The following is a 17369-nucleotide window of genomic DNA, read 5'->3' as shown; positions in this document are numbered from 1 at the left end:
CACCTTTAAATATTTAAAAAACTTGTTTTGTTTCTTTTAAAAGTAAAAACTACAAATTTGATTTTAATTTATGTTGAATTACATCCCAAGCATTACATACACTTACTGTAACTTAGTTATACCTAAAAGTTGTTCGAAAAAATCTTTAATAATTTTGTTGATTATTTTATTTCATACCATTCGAATAAGATTAAAACTTAAATAAAGAGTACTGTTGTCAAGTATTTGTTTGAAACTCATTGTTTTAAAACTGAACTACGTAAATGTATTTTTGGAAAACAATGTATAAACACGAAATAAGTAGAACAATCTCAATGTAACAATTTTTTTCAAGTAAGTATTAGTTGCTCAGTGTTTTGTTTATACTTAAAGTTAGTTAAGCTGTCAAATAGTTGAAATAGCTAGTATAAAGCCAGTTACGTTCTTATTGCAACATACTATTTACACCAAGCTGCACCTGGAATTTTCGATTAGACACTCCTCTTTGCTAGTTCTTTAGCCTTTTTGTATAACTTTTTAAATACTTAAAATTTTTAATAAATAAAACTACACGAATATTCCTGAATGACTTGTAAATACACTTTAAACTACTTAATTTTAAAGAAATACTAAGTTCTGTGAAAAATTTCAGAAGAATATTGCATTAGTTGTTATAAAACATGTCAAATAAAGTTGTACAAGTTGTAGAACTACAGCACACAAAATATACTTAAAACTTTGAAAGCATACAGTTGTATAAGTATTGACGTTTTAAAACTATCAAAGAATATATTTTAAGTTTTGTAATGTAAAAAATAGTTTTAAGTAAAACATTTGTATAGGCCTTATGTACAAATCAAGTTAGTTTAGTTTTATAATACTTTAAATACAACATTTCAAATATGTCATAAATATGTGTATCGATATTCCATAAGTTATACAATTGATAAGTTTAAACTTTTAAGACAAGTGATCTAACTTAATTCAAAAAATTTAAATATATTTATATATAGTCAATACATAGTGGTAATTACAAAGTGGTAATATATTGCTGTTTGGTAAATTTATTTAAATGTACAATAGAAGTATTCGAACAAACAAAGCTTAGACTGACAGTTCATAAACTAAAAAGATTAACCCATAAAAGTTTTGAAATTACTTAAGTTGTTTTTGGTTTTATTTTAGGTATGTGAGCTAGTAATCTTAAGATGCTTTTAATTAAGACAAAATTGAAATTTTAGAAACTGAATGACTCATAAGCTTAAGTAGTACCTAGATTTTCGTACAAAAGTCAAAAACTTTTAAAAGTTTAACAATTTTTTTAAAAAACTAAAAATATTTCTTTTAAAACGTTATATTTTACTTGCAGTGCTTAGCTCGAAGCTAGATAGCTACTATTATAATTAATTATCTAATTGATAATTTTTACTTTGACAAGCTTTTATATTAACTAATACGTAGGACTTACTTGAATTTATTTATAAAGTTTAACAGTCATTTAACTAAAAACTTATGTAGTTTTTATGTCTGCAAAAAACTCAAGTTTAAAGCTAAAGACTAAACAAGCTACTTCTACCAATTACCACTAAACTTCAAAAATACGACTAATAAAATAGAAGTTTGCTTATTGCTTTCAGTAAATCAAATTATTTCTTATTGCAATACAAACTATTTATTATTTAAAGATTAATCTTTTTAAAAAGTCTACTTTCAATTATCAACAGAAAATATATTATTTTCTCTTTTTACAGACTAAATATAAGTAAAACACTTATAAGAAATTTAAGAAATAACAAAAACAAAACAACTTTTTTTTATAATCTTCTGAAAAGCGTATATAAACAAGACAAAAATATAAGACGATACTTACAGAAGTTTGAATTTTTTTAAATAAATTATGTTTTAAAACATATAATTTGATATTTAAGAATTTTTGAGTAATAGACCTATAAATACCAAATTTTAATGTTTGTAAACAAAAATAAATGTAATTTTTAGAAGACTAAAAACATTTAAAAGTGATACCTTTATTACAAATACTGATAAAAATTACTTATATAATAAAAAATAAACTATAAATAAATCCGTAATTATTATTTTTAACGTCTTTTAAAATAACTTGCACTTAATCACATAAAAGAATTTATAAATTAAGCTGTTTTAAGTAATAACTTTATGGATAGTCTTAAAACTTATAAAAGCTATCAATGTTAAAGTACAGCATGAATGACCTTTTTGTTTAAACATATTTATAATTAAACTTCTGTAACTACTTGCACTTAACACTAAAGCAAAAAAAAAAAAAAACGATTTAAAAACTCATTGGTATTAAGGTATATCTGGAACATTACGAATTCTCGTGGTCAATACTTCAAATTTCCGATGTTTTATCTAAACAACCAGTATTGAATTTGCCACAAAAATTTAACGTTTTTAAACAGATTTTATTGTTTTGTGAACAATAGAAACAACAGTACGCGTGTAGATAATTTGTCAAAAAACTTTGAATTATTTATTTTGAGCTAAATATAACCAATATCTATTATTTTTTATCGTTGTTGACTACAATGCGATAACTTTCTGCGTTTTTCCTTACATGAAGTATCTTGACAGAGTTGTCACTTTTTTCTGTACTAGGAACTTCAATACCTGAATTATTATGTATTTAAAATTACAAATGTTTAATGTTAAGTTATAATGATGTACAAACTTTACTTTTATCTTTCGCATTTTAAAACATATTTTTTGTTATACTATTCATAAGAAATGAATAAATTTTTTGCCATAATTTTTTTTATCAACTTACCGTATATTTGTGTTAGTTGTGAAAGATAAAGCTATGTTGGCATATTATTTATTCTAGCTACTACTTTTTGGTTTTGATTGTACTTATTTGTATATAAAATCAAGGCAAAAAAAATCAGTTAAAACAAAATTATTTTTGTAAACGAAACAAGGTCATTTTTCATTAAATACTATTTTTTAAATGGTTTAGAATTTAGATCATGAAAATCACTGTGTACTTCTATTTACAAAGTATAGTTGTTAGAAATTACAATGTTGCTAAGACTAAAATACTAAAATGAAGTACTATGAATACTAAAATATTTACTTTTTAAAACTCACTACTTACTTGTTATACTTTTTTTAACACTTTCTTCGTTCGGAACTAAAACACGGGCTTCTGATTCTGAATATTTTTTGTCCAGTTTGCTTTTTTTGCTTTTAATTTCTTTCTGTTGATCACTGGAGAACGTTTTTTTATTACTTTAAAATTTTCAGTATATCTTTTTAAATAAAAACAAAACTTTTGTATTTTTCATAATGCATTAAATCTTAATTTTATAACTAAATGTAATGCATCTTTTTATTTATCAAAGCATAATCAATCGTGCTAATCTTTCAAATTAGTTTTGCCTTTGAAACAAACCGCTGTAATGCTTATAACCATGACTTAACAAAAAAAAATAGCGTGTTTTTGTATTACTTTAAAGTACTTTTTTACTTTATTTTTTTTAAAGCACCTTTTACTTAATAATTTAGGCTGAATGCTAGTTCAGAAACAGCTTATGTCGATAAAAATTACTTTAGCAAATACCTCGATGGTTCGTAGTAGGGAGAGGTCTTGGGGAAGGTGCGGTGGAAGTAGCCTTCCTTGAACTGGTGCCTCCTGGCCCTCCTGATCCACCCGCACTTTCCTGTTTCGGGCCGGATCATGCAAGCCGAAGTTGAAATCGGAAACTCGTAGTTGGTCCTGCACTCGTTGTCCTTTAGCTGGATTTTATAAATAAACAAGTTCTTATAAATGTTTAAAAAATATCTGATTTTTTTTAATGCAAGCTTCGTTAAAACGAATGTTAACTTAACAAACAGTTTGTTTTTAATCTTTTTTGGTAGGTTGAAGTGTATTTAAATAATAATTTGTTATTTTTGGAATTCGCTCAATGATTTTGTCAAACAACTTGAAAAGTAAAGTTATTGCGGGTAGAAAATTTCATTAAAAGTGGATCAATTAAAAAATAGGTAAATCATAAATCTTTTTTCAAAAGTATTTTATTTGTTCTTAACGAGCTTTAAAATATTTTTTTATTAAAACTACAAAAAAAAACTACAATTGATAGCTTTTGTATGACAAAAATATTTACTAAATTACCTAATGTGAACATAACTCATTTGCTGGGCACAGATTTCTAAATTTACGAAGCACTACCTTAAATTAAAAAACTAAAATTGGTTATAAAAAGTTTAAAGTTAAATCCAACCTAAAAACACTAATAGAAAACAGTTGTACAAATATTCTATAATTTAAGCGAAGTACTATACGTTTTTTAAAAGTTATGTTATTTGAAGCAAAAACTAATGAGCTGTCATACTAGTTAAACAGCTGATTTGTACTGGAAAACTTCATCTACTTAGTTTTTTAAAGTTTTTATAAATATTCTTTAAGATAAAATGTTTAAAACAAACATTTATAAATTGAGCTTTCAAGTTGTATTATATAAAGCCGTATTTTTAAGTAGCCTGGTTTGTAGGAAAACTTGCTGAAAATTTCAAAACAGTTAAATTATTCAAAAACAACAAAAAAAGAGTCGTTTTTTGAGTTTTCGGTTGGATTAGTGGTTGGACGAAAAGTTTTATAATACAGAGAAAACTTAAACAACAAGATTTGTTTTTTTAGATAAGAATAATTTAAATTCTTTTATTAGTAACGCTATGTAATAGATTTTGTGGGCTGCAGCAAAAGGTATTTGTTTTTTGCTTGGAAAAAAAAGTAACTTGTAAATTATTCAAAGAAAAAAAAAAACTGGTTTTTAAAATAATTGAACAAGTTTTAATGTTTAGTAAAGTTTTTCATTAAAGTTTTTTCAAGGGTTCTTTTTGAATAAATATTATTAAACACTTCTGCAAATTTGACATGTTTTTATACAAACTTACGTGAATTATAAAAACGTGACTGTATTTTTCCACAAAGCATATTATACTAAAAATATTTCTTTAGTAATTATTAAATGTCGAAATGGCGTAAATTTACTACATTTCCTGTATTATAACTAAAAAAATAATTTATAATATGCATTTGTAAGTTTAGATAAATGTAATTTAATGAACACGGTGACATAAAACAGCATGATAAACCAGCCAATTTGATGAAGTTTATAGAAAAACCATCGTTTTTTTTTTCAAAAAGTTCTATGTCCTACACGACTATAAAAATTAATTCAATTCTTTAAATTAATGCACATTGTTTATCTATCAGTATTCTAATAGTATCCACAAAACTTCAAAAAACCAACGTATGAGTAGTCGTATTCCTTCCTAATCTTGCACATCTCGCACCCCTTCAAGTACGCCCTGTTCTTGATGTTGTGCTGAATGGTGTTCATTTGAGACGTGGATAGGGATTTCTCCACCACACTGCATTGGTCCACCACTACCACACCGGGTTCTATCGCGTACCCTGGGAATGATTGTGGTTGAAAAAGGTAGAAATTTTAATAAACTAAAAAAAAAATATAATTTTATAGTTATTTTGTCTTGAATTGTCTGTGCAAAAGCTATCCGTATAAATTTTTTGTTAAGACTACCCGGTCATGAAGTTTTGTAATCAATGGTTGTTTTCTTGACTCTGCTTGTTTATTAGTGTACCTTATTTTAAACGACTTAAAGGATATATTTAGAATTTAAAACTGAATTAAGTTTTGCTAATGAACTATTAGTGCTCGTATTAGTAATTAAAAAAATAGTTAAGAAATAATTATAATTAAGATAAACAACAAAAATGTTGAAACACGTTTAAGAGTTTTTTCTGTTACTATAAATGTTCTTTGAGTGTTTTAATCAAGATGTGTTTAGTCTGTTTGATTAAAACTTTTACTAGAAAATCTGATTACGTTCTCAGTTTATAGTTTTTAACCTATAGTAGTTATAGTGTTATTAGTATAGTGTATTTGTTAAATAAAGAAAATAAACAGTTATTATGATTTTTACTAGTAAAACAAAACAGATTTGAAGAATTTTTAAAAACTGATAATTAAAAAAAAAATTTAAATTTTTCTCAAAGTGTAAAAGCAGTACCTTTTAATTGTATTTATTTGTAGGCAAATTTTTATTTTAGGCATTAATCTTTGGTGCAAGTGTAGAAAAAATAATTTAAAACGATTTAATGAAAGCTTATTTATGTCATTTTTTTCACGTTTTAGTAATTTGGCAACTCTTCTTTGATCTAGAAAACTAAATTGAATGAAAAGAAAAATACCATAAAACTTTTTATGATTATCTTTTAATTTTAGAGATTATTTAAACTTTAAACTTTAAGTTTTTCAAACTTAAAAACTATTGCAGTCTTAAATATTGCCAAAGTTACAACAAGTTTTGCGGTAAGCTAAATTTTTTTCATCAAAACTACTAGAAAACTTCTTAAGCAAAGTTTGAACTTTGTATTTGTTATGTGAAGAATGTTGTTTAACATATTCTTTTTATGGGTACAAAGTTAAACACAATAATTTTGTAAATTTAATTTGATGGGTACTAAAAGAGATCACAGTAATTAATAACAGTTTACATTTATTAATTTAATTTATAGTACAATTATTGTCATTCTAAGCAACAATCATAGTTTTACAACTTTATTAAATTTTAAATTAAATTGTATAGTCGTTGGCTTTTTTTCCCACAACTTTAAAGTTACTTTATTAAAAACAGTTGACACTAAAAGCGGTGTTTTACTCGATTTTTTTTTACATTTTATAAATACTCTTATATACGATAAAAAAGTAAATAAGCTTATAACATACAGCTTAAATTTAATAGCTTTACTTAAGCTTTTAACTTGTAAGCCAAAAAGATAAATTTTAGCATGAAACCCAAAGTTCTTTTAATAGCAATTCAAGTTCATTTATTTAGTTTTCACTTTTAAATATTTATGTACTTGATTTTTTTTTTTCAGTTTTGTGTTTTGGTAAAAAAATACTAGCTTTTTTCAACAACATAAGTATTCTAAGACCAAGTTTAAATAAACTAAGTAAGTATTAAATAAAAACTTAAACAAAAAAATTAAAAGAGTAAAATTACATACACTTTGTGTTTTAGTACATAACAACTTATTTGTATCGAAAACTTAAAAATTAGTATTGCTTTATATTTACAGTAAAGAAATATCTCAAAACCTAGTTACATCACTATCCATAAAAATAATAAAACTAAAATAACTAGTTGACAAACAAAATATATTTGCATAAAAATTATTATTAAATATTAAAATTTAGCAACCGGCAATAAGCATGTATCCTGGCTGAAGAGTTGTGTTGCATTCGTTGTTTGGAGTAACTAAAGTGACTGCAAGACCCTCGTTGAAGTCCTGATAGTTTCCCTTCATAATCTGTTTGTGAATAGATCGTCGTTGTTTATGGTAAAACATATAAAAGCAAAACTTAGACTTACAATGTTAACATCTACATTTACGTCTGTTTTCATATTGGTGCTTAACAAACAGTTTTAGTAGTATTGATTGTTAAATTAAATATTTATAGTTTAAAGTTTTGTTTTTGGAAAATTAAGTAGGCCAAAAAATACCGTCTTTTAATTAAGTTAGGGACTTTAAAGCATATTCTGGTTAAAAATTATTCTGCTTATAGTAAATAAGTAATGAAAAAATGTCATCAGTTTTAGTTAAGAGATATGTCATCGTTGATAAACATTATATAAAACTTTTATAATTAAAGTTAAGAAAACTATGTACACCTTAGTATGGTGTTTCTATATGAATAATCTTAAAATGTTGAATCAGCAACAAATGATTTTAAATTTTTAGTAAAACTTCTAATTTCACATTTTGGTATTTTCGACTTTTAAGTGAAAATTATATTATTCGATTTGTAGCTAATATTACAAAAATTGTATACAGCAACAAAAAACAATCAAGAATTGTTAAAAACTTAAAAAACTTTTCAAATATTACTGTATTTTGTATTACAGTTTTTAAAATAACTTGTTTTATCTTAAGGATGCTTTAATCAATATAAGTGAGAAAATAAGTACCTCTGTTATATTACTTGTTAAAAGCAGTATTTAAATACTCATATAAAAATCACAATACTTGACTTAGATTTAAAAAAAAATAGTTTGCCCAATTTTATCTCATTAAAAAAAAAAAAAAAATCAACAAACCTTATACACATGTGCTTTTGTTAACCCGTTGAATCTATCATCATCGTATTCAATTCCATGTATCACTTGTGATGCGAAAATATGAACAGTTGCAACTAAAAATATAAAAAAAGTATATATTTTATTATAATTTTAGAAGCTTATCAGTACATGTTTATAATTAGTTTTTTAACTCGAAAAAGTTCAGTAAATATATGATTTAATCGTTTAAACTTTTTTTAGATAAAATTGCACACATGATCAGATGATGCGTGGGAATGTTTTCATTGAGCGCATTAGCTTACTTTAAGTACAAAGTTTCAAACCATAAGTACAATTCCACAAACCAACCGTAAAATTGATTACCTTCATAATTTCAAATAATTATTTCATAATACATAATTGATTTTAAGAACTATTATTCAAAATATTAGATATCCAAAGTTTATGATAACATCTTATCTCTTTTCGAGAACAAACTTTGTATACTGCTAATTTAAATTCGTGCCGATAATAAGCATTTAGGTTTATCTTAATTTTACAAACTTTGTTTTTGTTTTTAAGGTTTAGCTTAAATAGCCGCTGGCGAGCTTATTCTATTTAAACACTTTAATATTTTAAAAGCGATCTCAAATCTAACGAATATTTTAATTTTAATGTGTAGTTTTCTGAGACATTTAAATACTTTAACTAAAAAAAAAACTCTAATAAAGTTTAATTAACATACTTTTACTTTAAAATACATAAAACTTAAACCACTTTTTTCAAGCTTTACATTTTAATTATGTAAGGTCCTTGATCAAGCGACTTAAATAAAGTTTTTTTATGATCTCAAAAAAAGTATTACTTTGTATCTAATATACGGTAAGTGTATTGATAAGCTTAAATACTATGAAAATGATTTTCAGGAAATTTGTAAACAACACTAAAGAGAATTTAAACTGATTAGTTTTGATAACAAATTTTTACACAACCAATAAGATAGTTAAAAAACAACGTATTTTCTCTTTTATTACAAAAGTTTAGTAACAATTTTTAAACATTTTATTAAACCGGAAAAGTAACTTGTTTTAAAGTTAAATGAAGAGAATTTTAATGATTTTTTTTTATTTTAATGTGATTTTAAGTATCGCATAGAAGTTTCTTGAAAAACACTGTGTACTGAGTTTTAATATTCTTATGAGAAAAAAGCTGTTATATACTACTAATTTATGTTAAAACGAAGTTTTAGACAGTTTTATTTTTTTTTAATTTAAGTGATGTGCTTATCACTATACACCGAGCATAAACTCTTAATTTGAACTAATTTATTCTTTCTGGGGAAGGTTTTACAAACTGGCGGTTAACCTGACCAAATGTATTCCAAAATCAGGTATTTTAAATGAAATTTCATTACATTTTCTCATATCCTTGTAATCCTCACATGATTTTGAAAGTTGTTTTTCCGTAGTTTAGTATTAGAGATAGAGGTTTTAAATAGTCTTTAATTAAAACTGTCTTGTTTTTGTGTGTGTTTAATTAATTGAAATAAGCGGATAATCGATAATATACAAATAGTTCAACAAATACATACAATTTCCTAATTCTTACTCTTTTGCCATCGTCTACTGGTGTAACTAATTAGTTTTTTTTTAAACTAACTAAGTAACTTATAAACAATGTAAGAAAAACAAAAACAACTAATTCTAGATTTGTTCATTAATTTATTCTTTTTAAGGGTCAGTTTTTGATTAAAACAGCTACAAATGATCTTAAAACAATTGTTTGGAAACAAATTTAAATTTTAAGCTGTTAATTGCATTTTATTTACAGTGATAGAACTAGTCATCTACTAGACTAGATGGACAAATAAGAATCCGTGTATTAATAATTCACAACTTCCAAAATGAGAAGTTGCGTATTTATTGTATTTTTATTTGACATTAGTCATCTATTTTATAGGAATGGGAAAATTTATAACTCGTCGGGCCGGATTTACCAGAAAAGTCTTTTACTGGGTTTACAAAAATTAAATATTTACGGGCCATGTATTTTTGGAAAGTAATACTCTTTTTTTTTTAATAAAGTTTGTACAAAAATAAATGTTTAATAAGCATAACCATTGTGTACGAACAATCAAACAAATAGCAAGTTATAAAATAATTGTTATAAAAATATTTATTCTTTGTTTTTTGAGAAAATAATATTCAAGCTAGTATACAAGTCGCCCGCTAAAATATTTTCTGGTTTCTTATTTTACTTTCATGTTTTTATTTTATTTTAGGGGTAGACAACACACGACCTACGGATAGGATCTGGTCCGCAACTAAACTTATTAATGAAAATTTGTTCTAAACAAAAATAAATAAAATTTTTGAAGTTAGTAACAATAAATTTGAATTAAAATTTTAGTATTAATTTCATTGTTCTATAGTTTTATCATTGTGCTTATAAAAAAGTCGAACAACCTTTATCTGTTATACACGAAAAACTAAAACGTCGTGTCCACTAACTAGAGAAGTTGCCCTAATATGGTTAGAAAAACAAAAAGTATACAACGTTTAAGTTATTTATAGTCAGAAAATACATTGAAATTCAAAATAATACTGAAAAAACTGAATTTCAAGAAAAGAAAGATGACTACAAGTCAGTCAACATCCTTTTATTTATTAAATAAGGGTAAACAATTGCCAGTAAAATGCAATTTTTTTCCGTTTTTTGTCAAACATTTTTCTAACATTCTATAGCAAAAAAAATGGATTTATAAGTGTTTGAAAACCTACAATATACTACATTTAAAATTCGTAAAGGTATCTAATAATGTTGATTTTTAATGACTATTTATTTATTTGTGTCTTTTCAGAGAGCTTTTTATTATATATTTATGGTAGTTGTTTTTAAAATATAGACACCTTGTTTCTTCAAAAAAAATATAACTTTTTTTTTCAATTAGATAGATCTGGTCGGATCAAGTAGATCACTAATTAAAACGCCACAAAGGTGTAGTTATTTTATAAATCTTGCCAAACAAATTTTGCTAGTATAAATGTTACCAAATTAATTTGTATATAAGTAACTAAAAATACGTTTGCCACAAAAATTGTTTTCAAAATGTTTTTTTAAAATTTGTTTCTTTATAAAAAAAATATCAATGAAGCAGAAATGGCATAACAGAAAGTTTTGCAAGTATAAACTAAATATAAATGTATTTAATTACCTTTGAAAGTAAACATATTTCTAACTAAAGATAGTATCCCCATAAAGAACTTTTAAATCTAAAAAGGTTTTGAAATTATTATAAACCTTTACATTGTTTTATTATAAAAGTTTTACATAAAAGTTGTTCACATTTCATTTCAACTGTTTTTAAATAACTTGATCTTTTTATTATTTTTATTTAAAGGTGAATTGTTTGTTTTTTCAATATTTATTAATTGCTTAGCTTGCTTCTGATTAAAAAGTTAACTAAGTATTTTCCAAAAAATTTACTATATTTCGATTCAGACTTAAATAAAAATTTTATTTAATCTATATTATCTGTTTTTTTTTTGATAACTAAAGCTAAGAAAAAACAATGAAAAGAGAAAATTAAAAAAACTTACTAAAATTAGAATTGCAAAATCTTTCTTGAGGGTGGTAAACTGCACATTGACAAGCAGCTGATGATTTTTTTGTAAAAACCACTAAAAAGATAAGAAACAAACTGAGAGTTTGCTTCATGTCAGAGTAGTGACGTTTTATTGATATATTTAGCAAAGTTATTTACTAAAATAATATTAGTTGTTAGTTTATTGTTAAAAACTACATTGAAAAAAAAAAAACTTTTTTTATTCTTTAAACAGCACTTTTTAAAAATAAAAATTTCTAGTGTTTTTAAACGTATTAGTTTTTTTTCTGTTTGAATGCTTGTATTAACAAAAAAGGTTGTTTGTCAACTTTGCGAGCTACTTACTTCGGAAACTGAATTAAGTGTGTGAAAAACGATATGGTTATACAAAATTGCAGTGTTTTTCACATATAAGTTCTCTCGATAAACTTAGAACGCTGCTTCTAATGAAGTCTTCTTTTTCTCGTTATTTCAGAAAACGAAGAATGATTATCTTAATTATATTGATGAAAAAGAAACGATTGTGATAAGAAAATTAAATTCACATGACAGTATTGAGACTATGTAATTTAGGAAAAATCAATTAAATAAAAATATATATGCGTTTTAACAGAAGGTTAATGAGGTTTTTAAATATAATAGAACTTTTGTTTTGACATAGCTTCCTTATATAAAAGCGAAGACAATATACGTATTACGATATTTTAGACTTAAGAAACAAGTGATAGTTTTTACAAAATATGTCAACCATCAAGTAGAATTACTTTAATTTTCTTAAATGCTTGTATTTTGAAAATTAGTCTATTAAATTATTGAAAACTGTTGGTTTTGTTAAAAGTTTAAAAAGTAATCAAACAGTTATTATATATTAAACTTGTTAAATATAGTATTGACCAAACTTTTAAATAATTTAAACAAAAATATTTTTGTAAAACAGATTTTAAATACTATTTGTTAATTATTTTTGAAGTTTTTCATTATTTTTAATTTTACTTTTTGTTGACACAACTTACTGACGTAAAATAATTATATTTCATAATGTTCTAGTTTTTCTGGTTTACAAACTTTCATGCTATATATCACATTTCCAAGTAAAAAAAGCAAAACTGAAATTTCCAGAAAAAGTGTCAACCAATTCAATTTCAGACCATAAAGTTCACATGAAGCTTTCTACATTCATTATTTTTTAGTACGCTTTAGTAAGTCAACTATTTAATTATAAACTGTAATAGCTTGAATAAATTTCATTTTTAAAACTAAAAAGTAACAGTTTTATCTAAAACTATAAAACTCTTATATATATATTTTTTTTCTCCTAAGAAATAAAATAAACTTAACCCAACTTAAAATCGAATATGAACATTAAAAAAGGAAACAGTTAATGATAGTTGTCGTTAATTTAAATAAGAAAAATACCTTTAAAAAAGTATAAATATTTTTGAAATTTAAATGACTTAATTTTTTCCATTAAAAGCGTTGTATTCAAATTTGAACTGATATCTTAGAGAGTAGTTTCTTGTCCAGTCATTAGTAGTAGCTCAATACTCATAACTGGTAGCTTAATCTACTTTCTACAACAAACAGCGGTTTACGAACAATGGATAAATGAACCTTAATTATGTGTAATTTCAGTATTAAGTCTCTTACTTAATTTCTCAGGAATTAACATTTAAATTTACAAATGTCAAAATGTCTATGTTTTGAAGAAACAAACCTATACTGGCACCTTAGTTTGAAAGCATTAATAAAGTAAAAGTCTTAATATCAACAAAATACAGTGTGGAAAAAAGTTGCTAATTGAAAATTCACTAAAGTTAATTAAAAAGTGATATAACCAAATTAAATATACGACCTCTTAAATTATTCTATATAATTAAAGCATAAAATATTTATAAGTGAGTATTTACTATTCAAAAAAATAATTAACAGAGATTAAATGTTTTCTAGTAAAAAAGTTTTTATATTAAACTATTTTAGTCCTTATAAGTAAAGCTTATGTGTTTATTATTATTGTTTATCATAATAATCAGACTCGATTTTGAAAAAGAATTCTGATTAAGATTTTTATATTTAAAATATTTTGATTCAATTTTACATATAAAAGCGAGTTATTAGTATGACTGTAGCTAGAAACAATAAGAAAACTGCTGCATATAAGCTAAAAAGTTTGAAATTTTGTACAAATTTACATCATTGTATAAATTATATATTGTATAAATCACACATTTTAACTTACACATTTTTCAGGTTTGTTGTTTTACGAAAAAGTTGTAAACTAGTTTTTGTTTTATATAATATGTATGTTGCTCTTACTTGTCTATACGGTGCAGAAATAAAAATTAAAATAAACTACGTATTACATATATTATATTTGAGTAATTGATATTAAGAAATTTGTTAACAGTTGTGTAAAATACTAGTTTGATTTATTTTGATGCATTCATTTACTTAAGTTCAAACATTAAAAAAAGGAATGTGAAATTATTTTCTGCTCTTAAATAAGTAAAACTAAAAAAAGAAACGATTGTTCATCTGTTTTGTTTAAATAACTTTTTTTTCTTCTATCAATATTTTAATTATAAAATTTTTGTTCAAAGAAACTATATTACAGAACATCATTTATGTCAGGTTTTACATTTTAAGGTCGTTAAAACTTTGTCACTTTGAATATATCGTTGAAAAGGCTTTTACTGTAAAACACTTACAGCACAACTATTTTTAAGCATTTCACAAAGTTAAATAGACTTTCAAAACTAATTGCTCTCTATTTGTTTTATTTACTGTCAAACAAACCGTTTTGTTGTGTACTAATAACCTTCACCGCAGTAATAACAATATACCTTTTTGTTATGAATAAAAAAATAATAATGGGACTTGAGTTTGTTGTGGTTAAAATAGAAAACTTGTATATGTTTCATACAAATTATCTGATTTGTATATCATTTATTTGGTTTTAAAAGACTAATAAATAATAAAAAGAGAACTAAGCGTTTATTTAATACGGTTTGATACATTTAATGAAAAACAGATAGTAAAATTGTTCATAATTTTTATTTTACTTTAAAGACAATATTGTCAAACAGCTCTAACATTTTATTTCGATAGATTTTTTGTTTTTAATACACTTTAAACCTCAGAAAACATATTTTCACTATATTTACAATAAAAATAATACTAATTTGTTTTAAAAGTCTCGGACATAATTATATATTAATGAAGACTACAAAAACACTATTTTACCATAAAATTATCTTGACTGGATATATTTATTTTTTTGTTAAGTAAAGTTTAAAATTAGTTTTGTATGTTCAAATGTTGGTTTTTAAAATGGTTTAAGTTTATTCAAATACAATAAAACCCTTGAAAACGACCATAAAGTATGCGACGGAATTTTTTGTAGTACACAGAATTTTCGGCATAAATGTTATTGCATCGAAGTTTTTTTGTTGCAAAATGGTTTTTTAAACTGCGATTGCCGCAGGATACGATATCATTTTGTGTCAAATGTTTTTCATTAAACTGGAATGTTTTGCATTTAACTTGTTAGACATACAGCAATTATACGTAATGAGTTTGGAATTTTTATAGTCTAAAATAAAATAACTAATAAAATAAGTCGTCAAAGTTAGAACAAAAAAAATTATCTGGTAATTATTTTTTATATATTTAACTTAAAATTCTTACTAAAAATAGTAAAAAATATCTATGTTTAAGATCAATGTATGATTGTTTTTATTTTTATTCTGACTTTAAATTGATTTTCAAGACCAATTTTTAGGGCTTCTATAAAAGTTAAACAAAACGTAAAAGTTTAGACTCAAGTTTGCTTACAAGATATTCAGTAATTCAAGATTAATATGAAGTTAAAACACAAATAAAAGTTCGGTAAAATATATAAAAAAAGAAAAATTTCGGTAATATAATTTAAAGTTGCACGAGACATCTTAAATAATCATTTACGTGTTTTTAAATCAAACAAACCACATTAAAAAAATCAAAAATAGACTTCTTAAAAATAATAAAAATCAAACTTACCTTTATAAATTTGTTAAGTTAAAACTTTTCGAACGTTTTATAGTCACTAGGTTAAACTTTGTAAACTTGACGTGTGTGTGTAAAAACATGTATGTTTTTACATTAAATTGCATAAGGCATCTTTATAATGAAATCATATATGTTTTTTTTTGTATATATACGTTTATAAATAAAACAGCTATTTAATTTATCTGTTTATTTTCTTTTACTAAACTAAATATAGAAATTTCTTAGTTGTAGCTTTACTTATAATAGTTGTAAATAAGATACATATTACAGGTATTTAGTAATTAAACTTAACGATTAAACTGAACAAAATTATAAATTTTACTTAGACTTATTTTTTTTATTTATAAACTTAAATTGATAAAAACTATCTTTTTCATATAGTTCAAAGTGTTTAATAGTGGCTGCTATATATACTAAATTAATTTAGCATATATTTTTGATAAAAAGTGCTGATAGAAATAAAAGCGTTTTTTTTGGTAGATCCCAAAAATTCACAAAGAGACACTTTTGCACGAAGATACTTTAGCAATAAAGGTCACTTTTGCACAAGGGGTTACTTTTGCACTAAGGCTCATTTATGCACGAAGACACTTTTGCACAGGTTGAACCTTTTTTTGTATAATTTTAATTTTTTCATGTTTATTAATTTATTTTTGTTTTACTATCACTCTTACCCCTAACCCTTACTCATGGTTGATAAAATTTTTATTTTTCATTTTATTATATTTTTTTAACTTAATATATTTTTATTTTTCTAAATATCACTGTTACCCCTAACCCTTAACACTTATTATTCATATAATTAAAAATTTTCTGTGCTACCCCGAATCAAATTCTTATAGCTACAGCTGGTTAGATAGGTTGAGTTTATTATCTATTATTGTATGCAAATTTAAGGTTTGTTAGTCTTAAAGAGTAAAACATAAACATTCATTCATAAAATATGCTTCATAGTTATCTACTGTTTGTGTTTTTGGTAGGCAAACTCCTCGGTTAGTAGGATTTTGCCCGTCCAGTTGAAATCTACAGTCCGAGATTTATCATTTAACCAAGGTATGAAGTTTAACAAACAACCAAACTTTTATCTACAAAAATTAGAAACTGCATAGCTGACTTCAGAACGTTACTAAGTTCAAGATCAGAATTAATTAGCGGATAGAGGCATTTTGCAGACATCTGAAACCATATCAATAACTTATTACAATGCTTTTATTTTACAGGCCCTTTAAATCTTGAAACCATTTTTTTTGCAATTTGTATAAATTTTTCAAACATTTATTCGTAATTATATTTTTAACAATGTTTAGTTTTTAAGTAAATTAGAAAAATTTGAATGCTTGAAAGTAAAATAAACAAGTATAATACAAATTATGAATAAACTGTTTGTCATTGTGTTTTGTAGTGTTTAATGTTTGTAAACATTTTCAAATGCATAAAAACTATGTGTTTTAATAAGCGAAAAGTTTAAAATTGTAGTTCTTATCAATTGGCTCCTTTAAGTGAAGCTATCTTTGTTGACATAACTAACATGAAAAAGATTCTTAGTTTTATAAAAGTAAAGCTTTTCGCTAAATTTTAAGTCCAACAAATCTGACATGTACAAAATGCACATCTG

At 24.2% G+C, this 17369-nt stretch overlaps 1 protein-coding gene and 1 long non-coding RNA gene across 2 annotated transcripts; one reads left to right on the top strand and one right to left on the bottom strand.

The window, feature by feature from the left end:
• Window positions 1-1928: 1928 nt before the first annotated feature.
• Window positions 1929-11886, bottom strand: LOC145831472 (metalloproteinase inhibitor 3-like). The gene is made up of 7 exons (XM_082938743.1): window positions 11706-11886; window positions 8146-8240; window positions 7249-7357; window positions 5274-5437; window positions 3578-3753; window positions 3113-3225; window positions 1929-2628 (listed from the first exon to the last, which is right to left on the bottom strand). The coding sequence occupies exons 1-7, from the start codon at window positions 11821-11823 to the stop codon at window positions 2522-2524; spliced, it is 882 nt and encodes a 293-aa protein (XP_082794869.1). The 5' UTR covers window positions 11824-11886; the 3' UTR covers window positions 1929-2521.
• Window positions 11887-12779: 893 nt separating this feature from the next.
• LOC145831189 (uncharacterized) lies at window positions 12780-16866 on the top strand. Its single transcript, XR_014369658.1, has 3 exons — window positions 12780-12909; window positions 16235-16355; window positions 16735-16866. It is a non-coding gene; the product is annotated as an uncharacterized LOC145831189 (long non-coding RNA).
• Window positions 16867-17369: the final 503 nt, after the last annotated feature.

This window comes from Thalia democratica, chromosome 3 (assembly GCF_965202585.1).
Source record: "Thalia democratica chromosome 3, ktThaDemo2.hap1.1, whole genome shotgun sequence".
In the NCBI taxonomy this organism is placed as follows: Eukaryota; Metazoa; Chordata; class Thaliacea; order Salpida; family Salpidae; genus Thalia; species Thalia democratica.
This window is presented reverse-complemented; position numbering and strand designations above follow the sequence as displayed.